This window comes from Meriones unguiculatus, chromosome 12 (assembly GCF_030254825.1).
Source record: "Meriones unguiculatus strain TT.TT164.6M chromosome 12, Bangor_MerUng_6.1, whole genome shotgun sequence".
NCBI lineage: Eukaryota > Metazoa > Chordata > Mammalia > Rodentia > Muridae > Meriones > Meriones unguiculatus.
In genome coordinates, this window is record NC_083360.1 from 91,989,937 (window position 1) to 92,017,519 (window position 27,583).

Here is a 27,583-nt window from a genome sequence, read left to right on the forward strand (position 1 = left end):
TTTTAGTAGGCAATCAAAAAACAGTTATTGAATTAAGCCATTGTGGGTGTTATATGATCCTTGATCAAAAAATAAAACAAAAGCTAGGCGGTGGTGGCGCACATCTTCAATCCCAGCACTTACGAGGCAAAAGCAGGTGGATCGGAGTTGGAGGCCAGCCTGTTCTCCAGGATGAGCTCAAGGACAGCCAAGGCTACACAGAGAAAAACCAATAATAATAATAATAATAATAATAATAATAATAATAATAATAAATAAAAATAAAGTAAGACCAGTTCAAGGATCTTTCTTGAGACCTTCTCTTCCAATATCCAGAAACCACTAAAATTATATGAAGCAGAGGAGAGAAACAAGTTGCATTTTGTTGTTAAGAATAGAGAACTGGGCTGGAGAGATGGCTCAGTGGTTAAGAGCACCAACTGCTCTTCCAAAGGACCAAGGTTCAATTCCCAGCACCCACATGACAGCTCACAACTGTCTATAACAGATCTGACACCTTTACCCTAATGCACATAAAAAAAAAAAAAAAAAAAAAGAATAGAGAACCATGGGCTGGAGAGATGGCTCAGAGGTTAAGAGCACTGCTTGTTCTTCCAGAGGTCATGAGTTCAATTCCCAGCAACCACATGGTGGCTCACAACCATCTATAATGAGATCTAGTGCCCTCTTCTGGTGTTCAGATGTACATGCAGACAGAACATTGTATACATAATGAAATAAATAAATAAATCTTAAAAGAAAAAAAAAAAAAGAGCACTGGCTGCTCTTCCAGAGGTCCTCAGTTCAATTCCAAGCAACCACATGGTGGCTCACATCCATCTATAATGAAATCTGATGCCCTCTTCTGGCGTGCAGGTGTACATGCAAAACACAACACTGTATACACAATAAATAAATAAATCTTTAAAAAAAAAAAAGAGAGAATAGAGAACCAGGTACTGGTGGCACATGCCTTTATTCCCAGCACTCAGGAGGCAGAGGCAGGTAGATGTCTGAGGTCCAAGGCTAGCATGGTCTACAGAGTGAGTTCCAGGACAACCAGGGCTACACAGAGAAACCCTGTCTTGAAAAAAACAAACAAAACAAAACAAAATGCCAAAATTCTAAACTTCAGTAGGAGTCTGACCTTTGCCGTATATAAATGGCAAAGGTTAGTGTGTGTGTCCGTGGATATTGTGACAGACATCCAAGAATGGAGCCATCTTTGAATTAGTAGAACAAAGTTAGTCTAGTTTCCCCCAGATGTCCAGTCTTAAAATACTATTTGACTTTTCTTGTTGAGGCAAACTTGCAGAATGTGACCTTTAGAAAGGCAGCATACAGGCAGAATATTTACCATGCCTTCTGCAGTTCTAGGTACCAGATTAGATGGTAAGAAAGATACCTATCTGGATGCTGGCTTCTTCTAAGGTAAAAATGCTTGCGCTATCTTATGCAGTTATACTCTTGGACTTGCTTGATAGTCACCATAAGAAGTGACCACATGGCAGAAGGGAAGCAATGGTTTCAGTGTTTCAAGATCAAATGTAAACATCATAATAGAAGCGTGGTTTATTGCTGAGAGTTTTATACTCAATATTTATTTATATTAATTACACTAAACCCTGTTTGCCAGCAATGCCTGTAAAATGTTGTACAAGCGCCCTCAGCTGGTTAAAATACAGAACTACCAAAAAACATGTTCCATTAAGTTGATGGAATCATCTTCAGAAATATCTGAAACTCCAGCCTGGGATCGAAGAATGGACATGATGTCATTAAAGATATTTTGAAAACCATTCCGTAAACAGACATTTGCCATTTCTTGCCACTTTTCTAAGGGGCAAAATATATCACTCATCACAAGATGCTCTATTACGTCTGGAAAAAAAAATACACAGGAATTATACTACAGAATTTCTTCTTGGTAATCATACTTAGCAATCTTTCAAAAATGAAGACACTTCATTTCAACATAGTTATTCTCAAACGCAGTCTTGGTCCAGCAAGTTTCATGCTATGACAAGTACAGTGTTTAGCTCCGGGTTTTGTAAGTTCTTGAGTGTTAATTCCTTCTTCTCCTTTATCATTAAGCATGAAATGCGTCCGCCCCACCCTCTAATGTGACTCCCTTCTGCACTCCCCACTCTTGTCCTGTATGTAAGGTGGGTGTTGTCAAAGCTGTAAGGCACGAGCTCACAAAGCAAAGTGCGTGGGCCCTCTTACAGTCACGAGGCACTACCAGAAACAGTGAGTGCTGGAGTGTTCATGATGCTTCAGACAGCTTCATAAATGTCTTAGTGGTGCTGCCTGAGGGTTTAAGAATCTGATGGCAAACCTTAATCCTTTCTCTAAATAGAGACTTCTTAATCATGTAGTATCTATAACCAATACTTTCCTAAAAGAAATAAAATAGGTTTGCTTTTTAAGGAAATCTAGTCTGATTTGCTTTTGAAGGAAAGTTGATAGGAACTCTCATTGGTGTTCATCAATGACTGTTTACTTGCTTTGTTCTGAGGGGGTGTGAGGTTGTAGCTGTCAGTGCATATGTGTACACATGAGTGAAAGCCCTAAGAACTCCCAACCTTCTATTTTTAGGACAGGGTCTCCTAATGGCCTGAAGCTTGCCATGAGATTATAGTGGATGAAGCCCCCTGGACCTGCTTGTCTCTGCCTCCCTAGTGCCGGAATTACAAATATGCACTGCCTGACTTTTTACATGTGTTCCAGAAGCTGAGTACTGATGGGGCTCCCTCCCACTTCAGTAGTCATCAGCTTATGGAACTAATGTCTAACCTATCACCTGCATTACTTAGAAAACTTTGTTAGAGAAGATTTTTCTTTTGATTACTATTATCAATACTATTTTATTTTGAATACAATTGTTATTTTCCTATTAAATAGTTTGGTTACTACCTGTAATGATAAATTCATAGTTGAATTATCTTCCTATCTCTGAGTTTGAGGCCAGCCTGGTCTACAGAGCAAGTTCCAGGAGAGCCAGGGCTACAAAGACAAACCCTGTCTCAAAAAAAGAAAAAGAAAATTATCTTCCTCAATATATTTTCAGGTAATATACTACTCTTTCTTTGACCTTTGGCAATAATTTGAAAAGTTATGTGCTTAAGCTTCTAGATTAAATTAATAAAAAGGAGAAAATGTAAAATTTGATTAGCTCCTCAACCTCACTGCAGTTAAGATAGAATATCATATGAAAATATGCATATAATAGATCTGAAATTTAAATTATATAATCTTTATAGCTAATTAATATTTAATAAATAAGATTATTGTTAAATTATGTGGTAAATTACATTAAACTTTCATAAGGGTATTGCCTCTTACAATGATTATAGCATTCTCATTGAGCATAGTAAAATTTTTTCATTCTAATTCCTTCAACAAACATATCCCATTGCCAACAGATTTACTAATATGATAATTTCCACACTTACAAACTTCTAATGTTAACTCTGGAAAATTTGAGTTAACTTTAATCATCTTGAACTTCTCCATAAAGAACTCATTACTATCTTTTACAACATCACTTGAGTTTACTTACCTATGGTAGTATATTTTACTGAAAATACCTCTTGCCTTTGAGGAGAATAAACTTTTGTCAGACCTTGAAATCAAGTTACTAATATGGCTTAAGAAAATTTAAAACTATGTACTCACTCTGCTGGCCTACTGTATACTCATCCTGTTTTAAGTTTAACCTGCCTTTAAGAAAGCAAGGGAGGCCAGGAGTGTGGTGCATACCTTTAGTCCCAGCACTCTGGGAGGCAGAGGCAGGTGGGTTGCTGTGAGTTCAAGGTCAGCTTGCTCTACAAAGCCAAGGCTACACAGAGAAACCCTGTCTAAAAGAAAAAGAAAAAGAAAATAATGTAACCGACCTTATCATGCCTTGGAATTCCCTCCTAATCACCTTTTACAACTGACACTGAATGTGTAGCTTTAAACTTAAACTATACTCTTCTATACTCTTCTGACAAAAAATGTGTGTATATGCATATAATTATTTGTTGAACACAGCAAATAGGTTGGAAGTAACCTTAAACAGACAAATAACCCGTAAATGTTGGAAACAATGTTTGCATACAAATTGATAACATCTGACTGTGGTCTAGTGCTGTTCTGGGTCAGTAACACAACTTCTTCCCTTGAAAAGCTGTTAAAGGTTTCTGTAGAAACGTGTTTCATTACTCTCCTATACTTTAATCTCCTATACTATACTGTGGTGTTCAACACATACAAAGCAAAGCCCTTTGAGAGGCAACAAGGACAGACAGATCACACACACACAACAGACAGAGGACAATCATAGACAACAAAGTACAGACAGATGGCACACAGGGACAGGGGTACCTTGGGCTCACTCTTGGTCTAACTCCAAGCGGAAGCCTCTTTTTTGTTTGTAAGTGCATTATGGACACACTTACCTTTCCCGCCTTTACTGATTTCTTGAATTAGCTGAATGCCGACGTTTTCCATATCCACAGAGAACAGATGAAGCACAGCAAGCCCAAAAGATAAAAATGGTGGTTTTCCATCCTTTTCTTGAATAAGACATTTAATTAACTCAATTTCGGGACATGCTGTGATTAGCTCTGTCAGGTCATCTGCGAGTAAAAGTGAAAAACCAAATCTCACCATCCTCAAGTGACAAACCAACTTGCTCTGTCTACGAACAGCTACGTATACACCTGCCAAACAACAAGCTTCTAAATCTCCTTTGGTTCTGCTCTAAACTCAACAGGGTTCTCTTCCACTTTAAGTCAAATAAGAAAAAAGGAAGGATCTCAGGACAAAGAGTATCACACAATACATACTAAATACTAAATAGGAAAGAAATGTGTTATGATAAACAGACAGGGATTCCAAACATAACAGCTGCGAATTCTAAGCATAGCCCACCAGTCACGTCATCTCGGTCGCTCCGTTGTTATTCCTGAGAAGTACTACAATTGGAAGGATGTATACGGTTTCATCTAACACTAGGTTGGGTTTACCTTGTCTGTTTTAAAGTACTCAATCAACACAGCTTGTCTTTAAAGCTTATTTATTTATGTGTGTGTGGATGTGGATGTGTGCATTGGTGCAGTAAGGCCAGTAGAAAGTGAGAGTTGCTTCTCTCCTTTCACCACCCTAGGGGTTGACCTCAGATCATCACGTCAGAGGTAGGCACAGCAACTACTGCAACTAGTTCCTAGTTGCCAGCACATACCTATTCTCCATTACTTATCTTTGGGAGGCAATGTGCCTGTGACAGCAGAGGTCACCTGCAGGACTCAGTTCTCCCTTTCCTCATCAAGTTCAGGCCAGCAGGCTTGCTCACTTCTTACAGTGTCATCTTGTTCTTACAGTGCCATCTTGTTCTTACAGTGTCATCTTGTGCCAACAGTTTACCATTGTTTAAACAGAAAAGTGAGTTCATATGCTTTAATGTATTATCTAAACACTGCAACTACATAAAACTACAATTGTGGGGTTTTTTCTCTCTCTTTTTTTTCTTTCTTTCCTTTCTTTCTGGGGGTGTGGTTTGAAACGAGGTGTCTCTGTGTAGCCCTGGCTATCCTGGAACATGCTCTGTGGCCTTGAAGTTGGTGATCTGCCTGCCTCTGCCTCCTGAGTGCTGAGATTAAAGGCATGCACCAGCACCGCCCAGCTTTTTTTTTTCAACATAAGACATACCTTTTTAGGCCACAAAGAGGTAAATTTCAGAATAATTTCTAATTCTTTCGTGAACTATTATAAATATAATTTGTATCTAAAAGGCAATACAGGGTAGTCTAGTGTTTACTCTACAAATGTCATGTGTGCCAGGAGCTAACAAGCAGTAGCTAACTGACTTTGCTACTTGTAATTGGTGGTCTACTGTCATTTCCGCATTATAAGTAAGAAAATAGGCCTGTACACATGTTCACTTTCTCTGAGTTGTGCGTGACACAATGGTCTATCTGGTCCCCAGTGTTCACACCTTTCCCCCAAGCGCTGCCCTCCATAATTATACACATGTATGAATATTATGTGTGCCTGCATGTACACATATATGAACATATGTACATACATATATAGAAAGGAAAAACGGTTAAAAGAGGAGACAGGGAGAAGAAAGTACAGACTATTCTATACAAATTAAAATAAACAATAAAGCAAACAAACGAGAAAATCTTTTTTACAAAACTAACACGATTATGGCTTGAATTTTAATATCTAAAATTAACCAATCTCTATTACACTCAATAGCTACTCAAACTTCTATAAATTGATTTCTCTGACAATACTATCTGAGGGAGTTAGCATCGACTTAGTAGTGTAAATCTGACCTATTCTCTCTGTTTACTATTCCTCAGAACCTGTTATCCTACTTGCCAGTGATGTCTGAATCTTCCTATCTCCGATGTGTTGCCCTAATAGACCTGTCAGCTTTTTATTTGCTTCATTCACAAATGCCTAGAACAATGGTTCTCAAAAGACTGTCTGTGGTCTACAATGTCAAAGCTCCTAAGTTACTTTTTGCTCTCATTTTCTTACAAATACACGGAGGTATTTTTCAGAGATTACACACATGATATATTACAACAAACTGAATATAAATTCAGATACAAGGAGACCTCTATTTTTCAAGAATTTGTGGGGGACTAGACAACATTTCCCCGCTCCTCCTAAGGTCTCAGTGACAAACCAAAGCTCAATTCCACCAAAGTTCACCCTGAAGAACCCATGAGTTCTATAAGTAAGTTAAGCTTACTTATAGAGCATGCTGAGGGTTACTGGCTGGAGTGTGGGTGACCTCCAAGTGCCCACATGGGAAAGTTTTCAGCAAGCACGAGTGATGGTTTTGCCATACATAGAGTCTATGGTGTCTGTGGAGTCTAGATGGAGCCCTTCCCTAGTCTTCTCCAACCATAAATCAGTGCTTCTCAACCCGCTCACAACCCTCCCATGCCAGACTGCTCTGATTGGATAACTGCTGGCCGGCGTGCCTGTGCACCTTAGCTTCATGGGAAACGCGAACTGCTGTTGGCTATAACAAGAGTTACTTCAGACTCAAGAGAAGGACTGCGTGACATCATGCACATAAGCAGCTACTACTGCTCTAACAGTGACGTCAGCTGTGCTACTGCCATCAGTGAGTGAGAACACTCTTTAGTTCTTTTTATATTTACTTATTTGTTGGTTTTTTGTAACTTCTTAAAACAGACAAACAGCCTAAAAATAGAGATTGGCTTTCGCCTGAGGAATGTGGGCTGTGAGGACTGTGGGTCCTTAAGTTCACTCTGGTTGAAATTCACAATAAGACATCACTGAACTGAAGTTAGATGACTATTTACAGTTCTCTCAGATCACATTCCATTATAAGCCAGGTAGTCAAAATTCTGAAATAAGAATTATTTCACTAATACTTCATTTATAATTTTAATACATATATGTAGTATATATATATATTATATATGAAAAATTCAGTAATTTAAAAGAATTCTTTATGTAGTATGGTATACCATATGAAGTAAATTTGTCTTTAATACTACATATTTCTAGTAACAGCCACATATTAAATGTTTCCTTTGATAAATGCATAATACCTATCATTAAATTCAACTACCTCTTATTTTCATAAAAATTTATAATAGAACTCTATTACTATGCATGAAAATACTGTATGAGCTAAGTGTCAACCAATGCCAGCTCCTATGAGTGGTGCAGAGTTAAAATGTATATAAGCAGGCTTTTACTTACCAAAGGTGAAGTCCTTGAACTGCTGTATGTGTTCCACAGCCTCATGAATCTGACCCTGTTTACACAGGCAAAGAAGAACTTTCTTGTATAGACCACATTCGTTGTAGATAATCTGAGCTAAAGCCAAGCACTTGGACTTGTAGTATGGGTTCTGCTCCCCATGAGCAAAAATAACATCACCAGCCTTCTCAGAAAATGTCAGCCTGAAGCAAGCAGATCATTAAACCACATGTCAGAATTCCTGATGAGTGGCTGAGATTTTTCAGAAATAACTGAAAATTCAGGACTGTAAAAATGGATTATAAATAACCTATAGGAACTGTTAGTCAATAAGTAATTGATGATGTGGTAGAAATTAGATACATTTGAGATTGGCAAAACCAAAACCAACCAGCACTTACTCTTTTGGGGAAATAATTTTGGTAAAATTGAGATCAAATTTCTATAAGCAAGACTTACTCTCCTGCAAAGACTGACAAAATTTAAATTGCCAAATAAGCTAAGTCTGCAGGAAACTGGGGTTCTCAATGATCTCCTAAGTTACCTAAAATCTGCTTAGATTCTGAAGAATATAATAATTTTTTAGACATCGGCAAAAGATAGCGGGAATAATCTCAGCCCATAATTAGATCTTGCAAGCATTTGCACTAAAAGGAAAACCCCATCCCTCAATCATAGCCTCTGCTTTCCTCAAGTTCTCTTGTGTGCTCCCTCCAACCCAGTACCCTGGCCTACTTCTCCACCCGTGTAAAGGGTGACCAACAGGTACCACAACCAGTGGATCTTAGGGAGTCAGCGCAAGGCAGGAACAGCCCGCGGATGGAGACCTCAGAAGGCAGTGAGTGCTTGGGAAACAGGCTTCAGTAAGACAGCTTATTTAATCGGGGGAATCAATGGCTATTTAAACCTCTGGAAAGCAGGTAGAGGCTTTTGGGGTGAGCATACATCCCTGGCTAGGACATGACCTTGTAAGGAAAGAGCAAGTTTTAACTTTGGTGCCAGGCTACATGGCCACCTCAAGGGTAGTCAGGAAGGCTATGTGCACTGGGGCAGGCAGGCTCAGGGCAGGGAGGGAGCTATCCTTCTCCCCCGAGTCTCAAGGTGAGATTTGGAGGTCTGGACACGCCTCAACCTCCCTCTTGCTCCAAGCAGGATCCCCCAGCAGCACAGCTCCCAAGTCCCATCCCCCAGCACCAGCAGTTTTAGTTTTTTATAGATAATAAGAAGCAAAGTGTGTGAAGGGGGATACAGCTATATCCATTAGGGGAAATCAAGGAAGCAGTTCTTTTCAAACAGCTGAACTGAATCTCTTCATTTGCTACCATATATAAATGTATGTGCTTATATACAACAGTGAACCAACCATCTGTACTACTGCAAGAATGCCACTCAGACATTCTCAGCAGAAACAAAGGAACAATAGGGCATGATCAGAAAAATCACTTCTATTTAGTGCTTATATGAAACTGTGTTTTAGCTACATTTTTAATTAATGGCTGCAATATAATAGTGGTATTTGTATATACTTCTAATAAAATGACAGTAACATTAAAACAAAATCCTGATACCTCAAACAAATGTCTCAGAGTTGAACATGCAGTAAACTGATACTCTGTTTATTGAGGTGGATAGTGGAGAGGTAGTTCAAAACTCAGAAGGCTCAAGGTTTCTTTATAAATCAGCCAAGCTGACAGATGAATGTCTGGGCCCTTCCCTCAAGCTGGATAGTACAGCTAATTGCTTTAGCATGTCCTTGCTTGGCTCCTTCCCGTTCCCTGTGTGGCTGTACTCAGTTTACTAGGAAGCCTGTCCCCATCTCAGCCTCTGGGTCTAGACAGGAGAGCCTACACATACTAGCATAAATCTGCAGATCGTAGGAAACCTGGCTTCAAGAAGCTGCCAAGTGTTCTTCAATCAACCATGGCAGATGTCCTTCCTCAGTATGTATTATCTCTTAGATTGCTCTGTATGTGCCACAGCCTGTCTATAATTGTGTTCCTTGCCTTACTACTAACTCTCTGTGTCCATGTCACTCAATTTCCATCTGCCATTGGTGTGCCTTACTTTATTTATCTTGTGAACTTCAGTGACTTGACTTTTAACTTGAGCTCTTTGTGACTGGTCCTTCATAGACACTTTATAATTAATTTCAATGGGGAACTGAAGTAAATCCTAAAACACAGTAGTTATAACAAAACACTAGCTAGATGTAGTGTCACAAGCCTCTAATCCCAGGAGACTGAGGTAGAGGGATTAGACCTTGAGACCGGCTCAGCTGCACTGAGAAACTAGTGCACAAACTACAACAACAAACTATTATATTACAAAACAACCATATAAACATGTTGAATTAAGTTGGCAGTTTAATTTCGCTTACTTTTGCTGGGTGACCCAGTGGGTAACTAAATCAAGCCGTTTTTCAGACAGTCCGCACTTGATTCCCTCCAGGGTCAGGTCAGCACTGATAGGTCGTTTGAAAGCATGACTGGTACTAAATATAGCCTCAAAAAACAAGAGTAATGGCAAAGGCTTTCCTTTAATCTTTCCAATAGCTGTGAAAAGAAAAAGAGAATGAGAAGTTTCAGCCAAATACATTAAGAATTAGTTTGCTTTTTCTTATTTCATATTACTACTTTAATTTCTTTACATTTTCTAAACCTTTAGCAATAGATGCAGAATAAATTCTACATTGTTTTATAATAGTATCACTGTGTAGACTATATGAAGACAGACACAGGGACTGCAGTGATTTGTCTGCAAGCCAAAGTATGCAGCAGCTAAGGTATGTCTGAGTTAACAGAAGGCAATGCATGCTTGTAATCTAGAGAACTATTCATGACTAAAGACGTTACAGACTATAGAGGAGAACTACTATAGCTCTTTCTATTTCTAGCTGTGTAACAAATGCTTATACACACAGATTGAGTGTAGCTCTCACGCCTCATCAAAGAAGCTTCATTTGTCAGGCAGATGGAGACCGTTACAGATACATAACTGGTCAAAATGCAGAGAAAGAGAGCCTGCGGAGCCCAGCCCCCAATGACACATCTACAGCATAACCCCTACAATCAGGAAAGTCACAGAAGAGGGTGCGGAAAATGAAGACAGAGGACTCCTTGTGCTGATACTGTGTTCTAGACGTTACAGGGAAGCTACACTTACAGAACCTTAAAATACGCTTGCCTAGAAAAGACCTGGATAATGACAATACCAGCTGACATCCCAACATGGATGTGGGGCAAGGGGTGGAGCTCAAAGATCCCACCACTAGAGAAGAGCTACAGAGGAATAGTGGCTGTTGGGAGAGGGAGAGTCAGTTTTCACCTGGGATGAGCTAGCTCCTTGATAGGTTATCCAATCCCAAGGATATGAGCAACACTAAATGGATTCAGTAGAGCATGTGTATATGCATACGTGTGCGCACACACATATGGGTAACAATAATAATTAAAGAAGAGGTCATGAATTTGAGAGGAAGTGGGGGGACATGGGAGGATTTGGAGAGGGGAGAAGGTGGTTGGAAAATGATGTGACTACAGTGCTCAAGTGTGAAATTCTCAAAGACACAAGTCTCTAACAAAGACAGGCTCTAAAAGCAGACTAAAGCAGTCAACACTTAACTATAGCCCATTCAGGAAACACTGAGGCCAGGCATTCCTACAACAATTGAGCAAGACCTTTCCTGCCCCTTACAATGGCACACCCCAGACACTGAGAAGAAGTGAAGTACAAGAATAGGGACCCATTCATTGTATAGTTGTAGAACTCTGGGAGTACTTTCTTACTCATTTTGTTGGCACACGGGCCAAGTGTTCATCTTGCACTAATATACATTTTATCACGTCATTTGTTCATCTGTCCTACCTGGAAAATTGTTATTGGTGATGTATTTTGATAAATGTATAACCAATAAAATATACAAATATTTTTTACAAAAAATACTTTTTACAAAAACAGAGAAAGAAAGAAGCTGAGATCCTAAGGGTTGGTGGCAAGGCTACTTTACCTGCTGAGGCACTTCATCAGTCTCACTGAATTTTCTTGGTGTCGTAGTGAAAATTAACTGACCATTATTATGTTTGGGCTTATCTGTGGGCTCTCACTGGTCTGTGTTTTCAATGGGTTTTTCTATATTAGGAATTGAATCCGGGGCCTTCCAAATGCTAAGCAATCACTCTCCCACTGAACTACACCTCCAGCCCTTTTAAATTTTATTTTGAGACAAGAGTCATATTAAGTTGCATAGGCTAACCTTGAACCTGTGATTCTTTTGCCTCTGCCTCCATAACAGCTACAGTTATAGGCATGTGCCATCACAACCAGCACTATCTGTTTCTGTTCATTACTGTAGCTTCATAATATAACTTTAAATTAGGATGTTATATCTTTAACTTTTTGTTGTCTCAACTGATGTGGGTACTTAAGGCTTTGTTTCTGAATAAATTTTAGGTTCCTTTTAAATTTCTGTGAAAGTGCTGTTGGATTATAAAGATCATATTGAATATCTATATTGCTTTTATTCTTGGTATTTCAACAATATTTATTCTTCAAGTCCACAGGCAGAAGATATCTTTCCATTTATTTGTGTCTTCCTCAATTATTTATTTTCATCACTTAATATTCCCAGTGGCAGATGAATAAATAACCGTCCCCCTCATACACCCACACATACATGCACACACATGCACAAAGACAGACTCCACATAAGTGGAAAGGTTATTTAGAAACCAAAATCTCCATGAAAGGCTCCAAGTTTTAAAAGTTCTCGGTGGCCTGGGACAGACTCTCCTCTCCTCATTTTGAGTTTGCTAGCGTAGACAAAGAGTGGACTGACTCGCAAAGCCCCTCTTGTGCCTACCTGAGACACAGCTTGAAGGAAGGTAAGCTGGAAGGGGGTTCTGGACGAGGGACACTTCTGCAAATATTCTACTTTGTTTACTTACAGCCTCCTTCTCAAGCTTTCTGCCTGTCTCATATTCCCTGCTAGTGAGACCCTGCACCCCAAATAACAACAACAATAATAATAATATAATGCCTGCACCATGTTCTATCTGTTAAAAAAACTTACCTATGATAGCGGAAAGCAAATTAGTCACTGCATGGAGTCTAGACTGTGGACAGTGATAGGTGTGAGAAATGACAAGAGGAAGACTACCAATGGGCATGAGGGAGATTTGTGGTGATGATGTCATGGGTATGTACATATGACAATGTCATGGGCATGTACATATGTCAATCTTAGCAAATTATGTACTTTATATGTAGGATTTGGGTCAGGGGTGTATCTCAGTGGCAGAGTATGAGGTCTAGCATGTATGAAGCCCTGTATTTCATACTCAGCATCATACCTCCAAAGTATGACTTATTTTATGTATGTCAATCTACCAAAACCAAACCAAACCAAAAAAGCTTTTAAAAAGAATATGGAACAGATTTGACAAAAAACATTATAAAATCTTAATGGTGAGCATATTAAAAATACATTTCTTCATGCTTTTCTATGTAATATTTTATAATTTCATTTAGAAAATAAAATTAAACCCCTGATATTACAGCTAAAAAAATTATTAATAATAAAGATAGAAGTAATGAAGAAGTAGCCTCTCAGAGCACTATTTTAATTCTATCAAGAAAAAGAAGCATAACTTGCATATGTATTTTAAAAAGATTTGCCTACCCTTAAATTTATTCATTGTACCAATGTTGTGAAGAATTCTTCTTGGACTGTTTGCTGCAAAACAAGCTGCCTCCTCATATTCATGAAGGGAGATTAATTCGTTGAACCTACAGCCATTGCATTTTAAAACACATTACAATGATACATAAAACCCAAATATTAGAAAATAAGCATAATGTTATAATGGAAAACAAAAAGTAATCCAGTAAGTTAGAACTAAATGTATTCATTCAGTATGATGTTCAGTTTTTCTCTAGAATTCTAGAGTTTGTTTTGACCCATTTGTCTCAGTGTTAAGTTCTTATCTTCTAAGTAACTGCTCTCACCCCATCTCAGATGGGGTTTTTCTGTGTAACCTTAGCTGTTCTCGAGCCTAGTCTGTAACGCACTGCCCAGCAGTAAAGTGTTTTTAATGATTTATTTGTTTTTAAGTTATGTGCACTGGTGTTTTGCCTGTATTTAGAGTGTCAGGTTCCCTGGAACTGGAGATAATAGACAATTGTGAGCTGCCATGTGGGTGCTGGGAATTGAACCCAGGCCCTCTGGAAGAGCAGTCAGTGCTCTTAACCTCTGAGCCATTTCTCCAGCCCTTCTGAGTAACTTTGAACCTGACCCTGTACTTTGTACCCCCACAGGCCTCACACAGAAAATAGGAAGAAAAAACATAAGTGAATTTGTACTAAGCTAGAACTTTTTTCCTCCCAGATCATGGAAAGAGTTATCTGCTTAGAAATTTGGCCTAGGAGAAGTAACAGAACACAGAATCAGCCCAGCTACAGTACCAAGAGGTATTCTGATATTCAGAAGCCAATATTGGTCTGTCAGGTACCAAATTCCTCATCACCACAAGCAGAGACAATAATTTCTGTAATCCTCTACTCTTCCTCCTTCACACAACAAAGCTCCCAAATTATTCCTTAGGAAAAGAAGAGTCATACAGCATCACAAAAAAGTAGAAAAAAACACCAAAGTAACATTAAGCAAAATGTATAAAAGACTTTGAATCTCAACAAAGGTTTTCCTCTCATATGAACACTGGTAGCCAAAGTATGCTGGAGAAATGGCTTTGTCTGTGAAGTGCTTGCCGCTCAGAATTTTGAACTTGAGTTCAGATGCAAATCTTTTTGAAATACATATGCAAATTATACTTCTTTTTCTTGATAGAATAAAAATAGTATTCTGAGAGGCTATTTCTTCACTACCCCTATCTTTATTATTTATTATTTTTTAACTGTAATATCAAGGGTTTAATTTTATTTTCTAAATGAAATTATGAAATATTACACACATGGAAAAGCGGCATATGCTTCCTCTGACTGTTCTCCCTACCCCACAAAATAAAATAATTAAAAATTAAAAGTATACATAATACAAGTACCTTAATGTTTCACAGAATAAAAATAATTACAAAAAGAGATTGAACTAGGTAGGGTAATCAAAAAGTTTTTTGAAAAAAATTCATAGATTTTCATAGAAATTTATAAAAAAAAAAAAAAGGAATTTCTAATGTTTTCCCCTAATCTGTCAATCTAGAACAGAATTTCCAAACCACAAGAGACTAACCTAAAAGCCAACACTCAGGAGGTAGGCAATATGAGGATCAGGAGTTCAAGGTCACCCTGCACTACACAGTGAGGCTTTTGGGGTTGAGATGTTATCTCAAAATAAGCACACAAACAAAAATAAAGGCAACAACAAAAACCTTCTCAAAACAAACAAACAAATCCAAAATATAAATGATATTTACCTTTCAATATAGTAAAGCATAACTAGAGCTTCTTTTGTCTTGTTTGGGTCATCTTCAAATACGTCATCAACAACGTTTTCATCACCTAAATAATGAAAGCACAAATTGTAATGATAGGTTTGGCTGTATAGATAATAAGCAGGTTTAGAGCCAATAACAGATTTTACTCTGGACTAAAACAGCAGCAGTCTCTTCCTAAAGTGTGTCATTTTCCCTCCGTGGCCTCATTCTTAGGAATACCCTCAGGCTGGTTTGTTTCCCTTCTCTCTCTTTCCTAAAAAGTTACTTAAATTTCATATGCAATGGTGTTTTGCCTGGATGTATGTCTATGAGAGTGTCATGACCTGGAACTGGAGTTACAGCCAATTGTGAGGTGCTACATGGGTGCTGGGTGCTGAGAAGTGAACTCATAACTGATGAGCCATCCTCATCCCGTTTTTCTCTCTGTCTCACCAGGTCTATTCTTTCACCAAGCATCTGTCAGGTGCTGAAGAAAGAAACCCTTCAGAAGAGAACGAGCTAGAGAAGGAAGTGTGTTTTTGCCTAGGGAAATTCAGCCTAGGGAAACCTTAGCTCTGGGGAGAGTGCCTTCTACTGTCCATGCTAATTAAAGACACAGGTAAACTACCAGAGACAACTGCGGTGTTCTGAATTTTCTCCAGGATTTCTTGAAATGGAATTCTCATGTTATACTTCATCCATGTAGTAAGTATGTGTGAAATAACCTGCAGTTTTTGATGGCTGTAAAAGAAGAGCATCAACAACACACTGAGCTAGGATCACATGGCTAAGTGAGTGAACATAATAAGCAAAGCCTTCAAAACATGCAACAACCAACGTTCATACCGAAACTGCAGGTCTTGGTTCACACTTTCAGCTGCATCTCGTCGTTCTAGTAACACAGTCATTTCCTCATCTAGATACTCCTTCTTTTGGGCTGGTACATACATTACTGACATATCTTGTTTAAGTTTTTTATGTCTGTCTTCAAGATGTTGCTTATACTTATTGAGAGCTTCCAAATTGACAGATTCTTGGAGAGTCATCCCTATAGGAAAACAAAAACAAAACAAAAACCTCTGGGTCTCATGTAGGATTGTTTACTGTATTATAAAATAATTCAGAAATGTTAAGAGGTCCTTGTAGTTGACTGAACATAAATACAATTATCACAAAATTGTAGTGCTAATAGTTTTTGTGTGTGTGTGTGTGTGTGTGTGTGTGTGTGTGTGTTTTACATCTATTTATTTGTTTTATTGTGGTGCTGAGACTCTGGCCTTATTCAAATTAGGCAAATTCTCAAACTGCTGCTGAGTTTTCCATAACACCAAGGACAGTTCGGTGAAGCCTGCTTCTTTGCAAGAGCATTCAATGATGGAGGAACTGATGCCTATAAAATCTTGAGTTGTCTCTTACTCTTGAAATGCCCCTTATGTTTACTACACACCTTCTGTGAGTTCAAGATCAGCCTGGTCTCATAGAGAGTTCCAGGACAGTCAGGTTACACAGGAAGAACTCATCTTTTGTTGTTGTTTTGTTTTTGAGACAGGGTTTCTCTGTGTAGCCTTAGCTGTCCTGGGGCTCACTCTGTAGACCAGGCTGGTCTCAAACTCTGAAATCCACTTGCCTCTGCCTGCTGAGTGCTGGGATTAAATTCATGTGCCACCACTGCCTGGGTAGAATCCATCTTTGGAAAAAAAAAAAAAAAAGACACATTTAAAGGGTTGGAGAGGTGGTTCATTAGCTAAGAGTACTGGCTCTACTAACATAATAGTGGGTTCAATTCCCAGCATCCACATTGTGCTCACAACTGTCTGTAACTCCAGTTCTAGGGGATCTGATGCCCTCTTCTGACCTACATGGGCACTGGGCATGCATGTGGTGCACAGAAATACATGAAAACAAAACATCCATACACATAAAATTAGAAAATAATAAAAATTAAAACATAAAAAAAGACATACATCCAAACACACACACCCTAGACTTTCCCTACCCTCAGGGTTAACCTTTTTCAATTGTAAGCATTCCCTCCCTCCCTCCCTCCCTCCCTCCCGTTGAATCTTCTCGGCAGTTAGCCAAAACACTATGTATCCTGTGTTTATTCACATTTATTATTTGAAGTTTGCTAGTCACAATTTTGCATTTGAAAGTAAATATAATCCTTACTATTACCAAATGCAAGAGAATTCAGCATCCTGGGTCTTGGGATTTTGTCGTAGAGAGTAGTCATCACCTCAAAACACACTTTTTCAACCTAGGCCAAGTCTGTCTTGACGCTTCTACCTACTGGTTCACGGTCTTTGGACAGACACTGAGCCTTTAAGGACTGAAGTTACTGACTTCAAATTACTATCCTCAGTCTTGTAAGTCAAAGTCTGTTCATCATATTAATCTCTGAGTCCTACATGAAGCCAGCATACACTCCATTTCCCAAATATAGCAAGATACATTATATATATATATATATATATATATATATATATATATATACACACACATTATACAAGATATACACATTAAAGCCATGAAACCAGTCAACACTGACATCACCACGAATAACACTCAGCAAACTTGATATACTACAATTGTTAATATACCAGTGACTCTCATGTTTTAGAGTGTATCAGAATAACCAGAATGTCAGAGAACACCACCCACTGGACTCAATCAGCAAGTTTCTAACATAGTTAAGTCTGAGATAGGATCCACAAATGTGTGTTTGTGTGCATGTGCATACATGGAGTAGTTGTATATACACATGTGTAAATGCATGGTTTACATGGTGTCTTTCTCAAGCCAATGAGCTGCAGGGATCCACTTGTTTGCACCTGTCTCTATGTCCTCCCCAGCACTGGATTACTAAGTAGACACTGGCTTTTCATTGGGAGGGGTCTGAACCTTGAGTTTGCACAGCAAGCACTTTACTGACTAGCCTCATCAGCCTCAAGTCTTATATTTTGTAAACATTTGTCCTTCCTCACTTGCCTATTGGCTGTAATAAAGAGTTGACAGTATCTAGGCAGGAAGTGGAGGGCGGATCTTCTAGGAGAGAGAGGGACTCTGGGAGGAAGAAAGCAAAGGCAGGAGATTCAACAGCAGGACAGAGGTGAATGGACAAACATGAATAGGAGCAGAAAGGAAGGTAGCCATGTGGGTGGGACATAATGACAGGATTAATAGGGTTAAGATAGACAGGTAGCTTGGAATCTGCCCAGCTAAAAGGCCCAAGCTTTAAACTATTACAAAGCTTCTGTGACATTATTTATACTGATGGTAGGCCCGGAAGTCCCACTACACCCAAGGATTTCCACTCCTAACAGTTCTCAAGTAATGCTGATGTTGACGTGACAGCTTCTAACATGTTAACTGGCCAGGATGCAAGTCTTCACAGTTGCTTCAGGTTTGTTCTTTCCTGGGTATCTACTAGGACCCTGTCTAAAGTTGCTTGTACAACACACAACTGAAGGTTTTCAAATATTAGGACGTTACACTGGTTTGTGCAAGAGGCAGCCAACCAGACAGCTTTCTCTGAAACAGAACTGTAAACACGGTGCTGCACCTGGGATAGGTTTCCAAGGCTTCGTGGAGGAAGCACAGGACTTCACTTCCTTGTTGTCATATTCTGTTCTTAGCTGTTTTACCTGATTAATCTGCACTTGAATCGTTGTGGAATTATCTTCAATAATCTTCAATCTAAAAAAACAAAACAAAAAACCAAATGCTTTCATATGCTTGTCATACCAATTTAATTCTTTAATCATAATATTAAAACAGGCTAGATTGTTGCTTTATTTGGCTAATTATATTTGAACCACTATGAACTAGTAGAAACAAAACAAAACAAAACAAAACAAACAGAAGAAGCTGATGCACCACAAATAGGGAACAATTTCCCTTCAGATCACCAATAAAAACTATTCTTGCTAACCCCACTGCAAATCAATAGGCATTAGCTATAATCTAGCCACAAAACACCACCTATTCCCTTTAGTGAGATTACTGTTACAACTGAATAGCTATTTTTAGTTTTCCTTTTTCTCTTCTTTTGAAAGGGTCCCATTAAGTAGCTAAATTTGGCTTTGAATTTGTGATCCTCTTTCAGCCTCCCAAGCACTGATTACAGATGTGAGCCACCACAAAATAACAAACTGTTATTTGCTGGGGACTATTGTAACAATTATTACAATTTTGGTGATTTAAAGTAACATTTATCTTCTCACCATTCTGGAGGCCAGAAGTCCAAATCATTAGACTGCACTGAAATGTGAGAAACTAGTATTTGGGAGGCTGAGACAGGAGGATTGCTGTAAATTTTGAGGTCACCCAGAGCTACAGAATAAAACTTTTTTTTAACTGTTTTGTAAAGGAGCATTTTATTGTCTTTGGTGGGTCACTTATGTTGGGATCACAAGGTTAGGTGCTGTCACTCTGGTGAGAATCGTGAACCTGTGCTGTCAAAACTTCCATGTATGAAGTAACTTCCCTCCTTTTATGACACCAACATGTGCCTTCACTCTACTAAGAGGGATCGTAAAATCCTTAAACATTTAATAGTTTTACCCAAAATATATTGTAATTGGTAGGAGAAGGGACTATAAAAAATAGCTTAAAATAACATTTTAATTAAAGGCAGGCAAGGAGTGATCCTGTAATCTTAGCATCTGAAGGCTGAGTCTTGAACAAGACCAGGCTGGTGAATTAACTGCTAGCTTAGGTTAAATAGTGACACCCTGTCTCAAGATAAAATAACCAAAGCAGTGAAAACTAAAGACCAATTGATTATTATCACCCAGTAGCATGGCACCTTTCTGGCTAGTTACTGACATACTCACTTTTCTTCAAGTTGTATCGCTCTTCTCTGGTAATATACCAATGCTGTGGGCTCTGCTGCCAAAACTTTAAGTTTTCCATGAAGATAAAAAGCAGTTCTCCGGCCTTTTTTTATGGTCTCAATAAAGGCATCATATTCTCTTTTGATTGACGTAAGAATGGACTTGTATGCATTGACATGGTCTATTACCTGAAATATGATTTTTCTGTCTGTGGCACTAAATATTTTTTAACAGAAGATACGGTGATCAAAAGCCTGTTCAGCAGGTTATTTTTAGGTGAAACATGATTATTAACTAGAAATAGAACCATCTTAAAACAAACTCAAATGACCAGGCACTAAAAACAAGAACCACCAAGTACACGTTCTCTGTGGGTCACAGATCCTGTGATCCTAGGTATGAGGAAGGCTTCTTATACTTGGTATGAAGCCATGTATGAGACATGGGCTAATAAACTGCTAGGTCTATGTGTGTCAACTGTAAATCTTTTAATTATGCATCTCTTACCTCTTTGAAATCTAGTCTCTTAACTTCATTTGTACATTACATTTGTAATACCTTTAATTATTTGTATACGTGTCTGTGTACAAGTGTGTGCATGTGAGTATAGGTACATGCAAAAACCAGAGGCTTCAGATCCCCCGAGGCTGGAGTTACTCATGATTGTTAAGTGCTGGGAATCAAACTCGGGTCTTTTGGAAGAGCAGTGCGTGCTCTTAACCACTGAGCAATCTCTCCAGCCCCACTGAGATAATGTAATCTGAACTCATTCACCAACACTTACGAAAATCAGGTCTCAGTTCCTAATTGCATCCCTATTCTCAACATGCCAAAAACAACTGTGAAAACAATTCTATACATTCATGGTTTCCAATAATATTTAAGCAAAACATCTATCAGGAAGGGTAACAGAGGAAAAAAAACACTAGAAAGGTTAACCAGGAAACATCAATTTCTATGAGAGAGGCTGACTCTACAGCAAATACCTTTATTACAGCTTTCTTTCTTAATCTTGAATATTAATCACTCACATAAAATAAATTATCACAAAATTTAAATAGCTTAAGAAACAAAACAGAAAAACTTTGTTTTTTAAGATATTGATGATATATAGAAAATAAAAGTAATCAATCCAAATTTTGCTCTGAAAACTGAAATTATGCTTGTTTATCTCTGCTATATTTCTGGGGTGTTTTAAAGGAAGTTATCCAGGAAGATACCCATCTTACCCCAGGTGATCTACAGGGGTCAATAATCGACAAGGACCAGAAAAAGTAATCTGAGATGATGCGGTACTCTTTTTTATTTTGGGCCATACCCAGACTACCTGCCCACCCAAACCTCTGATGAGGAACCTCTGAGGAGGAAAGACTTTCCACACTAGGCACCCTGCTACTTGTTCCTGATCATCTTTTATCTCACGTGCTCCAATAACCAGTTCAGGTACATTAGTGAGTTCACCTGCTGTGCAGTAAGTCAACTGCAGTGACTCCCTGGTTGACAGTCCTGTCAGTGTGCTGGAAGAAACAGAGCTCGGGAGATCACCCACGGCAACACAGAGAGCAGTCAAGTGGAGAGGCAAACTGGCACACCACCAGTAGAAGAGCGCTGGCAATATCGCCTCGTCCACAAACTACTTGAAATGTGGGACTGGTAGCTTCTTGAAATTTCTGAGAAGTCTAACACTAGAAGCCCCGCGCCTTGATGGCATTTTCAGCAGGTTGCTTCTTCATTCTACTATAGTCTCAACTATTCATTACTCTCTCACAGCCATGTGCTTCTTTTATAGTATTTTTCTAGCCTTTGCAATTTTCTTCATTCCATTGGCCATTAGTGGGTATATATCACTACTTTATATTTTCCCCCCTTTCCTTTTTTTTCCTTTGGATTCGTATGTCCCAAAATGGCCATCAAGTCACTATGAACCTTTGCTATTCTTGCGTCCACCACCCTAGTGTTGGGATTACAGGTATGTGCCACCATGTGGGAGTTAACCCATGTGGTACTGAGGATGACTAGGGCCTTGCACGTGCTTGCTTTTCCTCAGAGTACAGAACAAGGCTTTTAAGTCTGCCTTAGCATATACTTATCATAGATAAGTTTCATAATTACATTTCCATGCATGTGTTTTGATTTTTAATGACTTTATTTTTTAATATGCATTAGTGTTTGGTTGCATGTGTGTCTTATGAGGGGGTGTTGGATCCACTGAAGTTATAGACAGTTGTGAGCTGCCATGGGGGTGCTGGGAACTGAACCAGGAACTTCTGGAAAAGAAGTCAGTGTTCTTAACCACTGAGCCATCTCTCCAACCCTCATGTGTTTTAATTTTAACCCCCTTCTCTTCCCCAAATACTTTTTATCTCTACTTTCTTCTACTTCTTTTTCTTCTTTTATTTTTTAATTTTTGGTGTCTGATGAGTTTAATTAAGACTGCTTACATAAGCATGTGTGGAGAGATTATTTGGTAAGAATATAAAGTGGCTACGATACTGAAAATCTCTCTCCCTCCCCCCCAGCAACAATTAAATGCCTAAAGATCCTCTGGAAGAGCTAGGTTTTTATTTAGATAAGAAATACAACTCATTGGAATGCTTAAAAATCAGCAAAAAGACTGCATTCTCCTGGGAGGCAGGAGCAGGCATGTCTCTGAGTTGGACACCAGTCTAGTCTACATAGCGAGTTCCAGGCCACCTAGTCTACACAGTGGGACCCTGTAAGACTACGTTCTTCTTCTGCCTGTGCGGGTTCTGAGGCTAGGGGTATATGGAAGTCTTAAGGCGCTTCCTCCAGGCAGGAGGAGAAGAGGCAGATTTCACTGTGGTTGCCAGGCATCTACAAGGGGTTGTAAAGAAAATGCTAGGCAGCTGGGTGGCAGTGCTCACCTTTAATCCCAGCACTCAGGAGGCAGAGGCAGGTGGATCTCTTGAGTTGGAGGCCAGCCTGGTCTACAGAGTGAGTTCCAAGCCAGCCAGGGCTACACAGAAAAACCCTGCCTCAAAAAACCAAAAAACGAACAGAATCTGACATGCTATGTAAAACTATAACATTTTCTAATCCAATCCTATGATTTCCAGCATTAAAAGTAGTCAAATCCTTTATCCACTATATCTAGACTTCTAAGAGGTCTCAAATTGCTTAGCTGGAACTTATGGTTGATTTTATGTCACTATGTTGCCCAATTCCTGGCTTTGATAAATTCTCCAGCCTTAGCTTCCTACCAGCTGGGATGACCTTAATATGGCTCAGCACCTGGCTCAAGAGGTCTCAATGTAACATGCCTTATCATATCTAATCTAAGACTTTATTGCTGCCACAAACAAACCCAGAACCTAAACTACTAGTTCTCATTCACAATGTTCTAGCAAATTAGATAGCACCTTCACTTAAAATGATAAAAACGATTACCAGAGGACACAGCCAGACTCGACAAAACCTTTCTTGCTGCACTAAAATAACTGACTCTAACTAGCAGTCAGGAAGTGCAAACTCTGCACTGTGCTTTCCCTGTTCACCCTGGTTAACAAACTGGATGAACTTCTCTAAACTTAGCAGACAGAAAGCAGTCAGTCAGACAGCAGTATCACTAAGCTAGTAGTTAAGCTGGGTGATGTACAGCCTCTTGGAAACATCCCCATCTTCAAGAGCATCATGGTACCTTATCAAAAACATTTTGGTATATTGTGTAATACTCATCAGCAGGTCCTTCCTCGTTGCAGCCCACTCTTTCGGTTTCTGAGGTTATGTATCTTTGCATGCTTTCCAAAAACTCCTTGTCACTTCTACTAATGATAGGAGGCAGAACTGCATGTTTGTTTATTTCTTGGACTGACATAAATCTTAATCTGCAAGCTTGTTCACTGGAGAGAAATTAAACCTTGACCTTCTTTTGCAACAATGCCAAAAACCTTTAGAGTGCCTGAAAGAAAACATGACAGTCAATTAATCTGTAAGCCTAAACCTCTTAAGTCAAGTCAATTTAAAAATATGTATGTTCCAGAAAAAAATTTCTTAGAGATGTTATTGAGATAGATATTTCAGTCAGTAAGTTAAAATACTTGTGCTAGTCTACTTACATTTGCTATAGTCCAGAACACAAATCAAATGCCAGTTAATTAAGAACTCTTCCCTTAGGACCAGTGAGATGGCTTAGCAGGTAAAGTACTTGCTACGAAAGCCTGAAGAGCTGAGTGTGATACCCAGAACCCCCCAAAAGGTGAGAAAACCAACTCCAGAGCTGTCCTCTGACCTCCACACAAGCTCCCCTGCCCAGTTATGCACACAAAATGATGATCAAATATAGAAAACAACTTTTCCTTTAGAAATCACTCAGACTCATCTATGTGTATTGTTTAAATGATAGGAGAGATGACCTACCAGTTAAGAGCACTGGTTACTTTTCATAGAACCTGGGTTTGATTCCCAGCGCCTACATGGCAACTCTGTAACTCCAGTCCCAGGGGCTTGGATGCCTCTGGCCTCCACTGGCACCAGGCATACAAATGATGCGACAGACATACATGCAGGCAAAGCACAAGCGTGCGCGTGCACCTTGTGGGAAGAAGGGTTTCAGTGGGTGGAGTGGGATGACACAGGGTGACAGTGAAAAGAACGAAACTCACTAAATATATGAAGCTAACAAAGAATAAAAAATAAAAAAGTCAAAATTACCCTTTTGCTGTGGTGGAACACACCTTTAATCCTAGCACTTGGGAAACAGAAACAGGTCTCTGTAAGTTCAAGGCCAATTTGGTCTACATAGTAATATCCAGGCCAGCCAGAGACTCTGTCTCAAAAACAATAAAATGTTTAAAATTTCTCTAAAGAGCCCTAAAGTATTTATTGCACATATTTCATAGCATGAAATTGCATTATCTAACTATCCCCATAGCCACTGAACTTTTTTGCTACTGTATGGATGCTTGCAATGTTTAAACTAACTTTATAATGTTTTGGCAATATAATAACCAGTTATCTAAAATACCATGTCAAACTTTAAATATCGCCCATGTGCATGCCTTTAGTCCCAGCACTTGGGAAGCAGAAGCAGCCAATTCTCTGAGTTCATGGCCAAGTTGATCTACATAGAGAGCTGCAGGCCAGACAGAGCTACACAGTGAGACCCTGTCTCAAATAAATGATAAAATACAAATAAAAAATAAAGGAGACACAATAATTTTGAAGTGTCAAAGACTAAAATTATCTGTACACTGATGAGTTGGGTAACAAAAAGTCAATTTACAAGAAGACACACAGTAGATCCAGCAAAGTCAAAAGCAATGTATGCTTGAAGTCTTTTTTAATTAAAAAAAAAAGTTATTGTCTGTGTATGTGTGTGGGTGCATGCTTGTCTTGGCACACACATAGAGGTCAGAGGACAATTTATGGGAGTCAGTTCCTCTTCTTTCCCTTTGGAGGTCCCAGCGTCTGAACTCAATCATTAGGCTTGGCAACAAGTGCATCAACTCGCAGATCCATATCACTGGCCTTAAGTTTTTTCAAATAGAAAATCAATTTGTTACTCATTAGTTCAATCACTATTTATTGAATGTCTACTTAATAGTTAATAATAAGTAAAATAAAGTCCTGGCTCTTGGAGTTTACAATCTAGTAAGATGGTATACAGACAATGTAATTGAAATAGTAACATAACACCAGAGAATAGGAAATGGGCACAGTCACTGTGGCACCAGCACGTGTGGTCACAGCTGAAGAGCAGGGGCTTCCGAGAACCGTTAGGAGAAATCCAAGTTCCTTTGGTGCCCTAGTATGCCCTTTAAGGGGCCAACAATTTTTTTCCCTCTGACAAAACTTTTTTTTTTTAATGTCTTTGACGGTAAAACATTTTCTTTTCAGTGTTGGATATCAATTCTATCACCCCACACATGCTCGCTCACCTTTAGCCCTGAGGTGAAATATTTGAATACTGTAGAATGTCACCATCACTTTTTGCTTTTCTGCGTATGTCCACATTTTTGTGGGTACATGCACGTGTGGAGACAGGAAGATTACATTGAGTGGGGTCATCTTCAATCACTTTTTAAAAAAAAATGTTCTTGCATTTAATTAGTTTGAGGGCAGGGGGCGATGTTAAAGTCTGAGAGCAGCTTGCTGGAGTCGGTGCTCCACCATTTGGATCCCTTGGAAGGAACTCCACGTTAACCCTCTTTACTGATCCAAACAGAAGGCCCTACCTTATTTTAAAAAGAGATCTGTGCCATGTGGGTGTAGTGGTGCACCCTTGACCCTTCCAATCTGAGCCCAGAGAGCTTTTCTGGCCTACTTGCTCAGACAGCACACCAGACTATTTTATTTTTAGTTAATTCAATTTACAGCTCGGTCGTAGAGCCCTTCTCCTCCCCCTCCCAGTCCCACTCTTCGTCCAGTATCCCATCTCCCCTACTCAGAATAGGGGAGACACCCCAGTTCATCTATTCACGTGAGAACTGAGTTGTCTTCCTCCTCTGTGGCCTGGTAGGGAAGTCCCATCACGGGGAAGTAGTCAAAAAGCCTTTAAAGTGGGTGTTGGGGTTCCAACACAGGTTTTTGCATACCAGTTCCATGGATCCTGACACCTTCAGACCAACGTACAGAGAATAAAATTAAATAAATAATTTAAAAAAGGTGGGGGGCACTGGGTTTGTGTGGTGGAGAAGGGACTGGGAGACAGCCAGCTTCTAACTGGGCTGGTCTTGCCTCTTTCTCCTGGAGAACACATGCTCCTATAATTATTTTCACCAGGAGGGACACTCCACGTCCAAACTTGTAGTCGAGGGCTAAACAATAGTGGATTTCCTTACTGTTAAAAACAAAACAAAACAAAACAACAAAAACCAGAGACAGGTGAATCTGTGAGTTCCAGGCCAGCCTTGTTCTACAAAGTAGAACAAAGCAGAGTCCAAGACAGCCAAGGCTACACAGAGAAACACCTGTTTCCAAAAAAAAAAAAAACAAAAAACAAAAAACAAATACAAAGATGAAAATTCAACTACATTTAACCGTTTCATACTAGAGAGGCGCGTGCGGCTGGAGAAATGGTTGTCGGGGGAGGGATACACCGTAGGAGGGCGAACTCCGCGCTGCGGGGCCTTCGCCTGGGCTACAGCTGGCCTAGAGTCGGCTGCGGATGCCCTTCTTTGAGGGCCAGCACAGCTGACTCTCGACCAACACCACGAGCCCCAAATGCCTTTCCGGCCGGTAAGCCTTCCCTTGTAGGCATTTGGCCGCGACCCCACCCTCGAGCAAAACACTACGCCTCACCCCCAAGCGCTCACCTGGCTGAACCTCTCCTACCCTTGACTGCACAGTTTAGAGACTGTAACCAGGAAGCCCGGAAGCGTGGAACTGCATCTTGGGACGAGTAGTCCTGGCAAGACGAAAGCGGTGAAGACTACAATTCCCAGGTAGGCTTGTGTTACCGCTCTCGCTCAACAAGCCTCCGTTGAAAGGAAGCCCCTCTTAGTCGCATCGGATGTATAAGAAAGTCCTTTCAGACATGTTTTAAGTTGCGCACACCGTCCCGAGGGCATTCTGAGGGCGGGCCTGGGGAACTGGTGCGACCGAGCTAGTCCGGCACTGCGTTAGACAGCCGCGGCTCAGCGA

General features: G+C 39.6%; 1 protein-coding gene across 3 annotated transcripts; it reads right to left on the reverse strand.

Annotated features, from left to right (window-relative positions):
• Window positions 1–936: 936 nt before the first annotated feature.
• On the reverse strand, window positions 937–27,485 carry Clhc1 (clathrin heavy chain linker domain containing 1). 3 transcript variants are annotated; one of them, XM_060365119.1, is made up of 13 exons: window positions 27,256–27,485; window positions 25,879–26,017; window positions 23,640–23,900; window positions 19,982–20,169; window positions 18,709–18,842; window positions 15,993–16,194; window positions 15,775–15,887; window positions 15,147–15,231; window positions 13,400–13,506; window positions 10,100–10,274; window positions 7,723–7,925; window positions 4,422–4,601; window positions 937–1,860 (listed from the first exon to the last, which is right to left on the reverse strand). In XM_060365119.1, the coding sequence occupies exons 3-13, from the start codon at window positions 23,814–23,816 to the stop codon at window positions 1,667–1,669; spliced, it is 1,758 nt and encodes a 585-aa protein (XP_060221102.1). In that variant the 5' UTR covers window positions 23,817–23,900; window positions 25,879–26,017; window positions 27,256–27,485; the 3' UTR covers window positions 937–1,666. The 3 variants fall into 3 exon arrangements, with proteins under 3 accessions (XP_060221102.1, XP_021507340.1, XP_060221103.1); XM_060365120.1 differs by lacking the exon at window positions 25,879–26,017 and adding an exon at window positions 3,742–3,839 and having other exon boundaries at window positions 1,728–1,860; XM_021651665.2 differs by lacking the exon at window positions 25,879–26,017.
• Window positions 27,486–27,583: the final 98 nt, after the last annotated feature.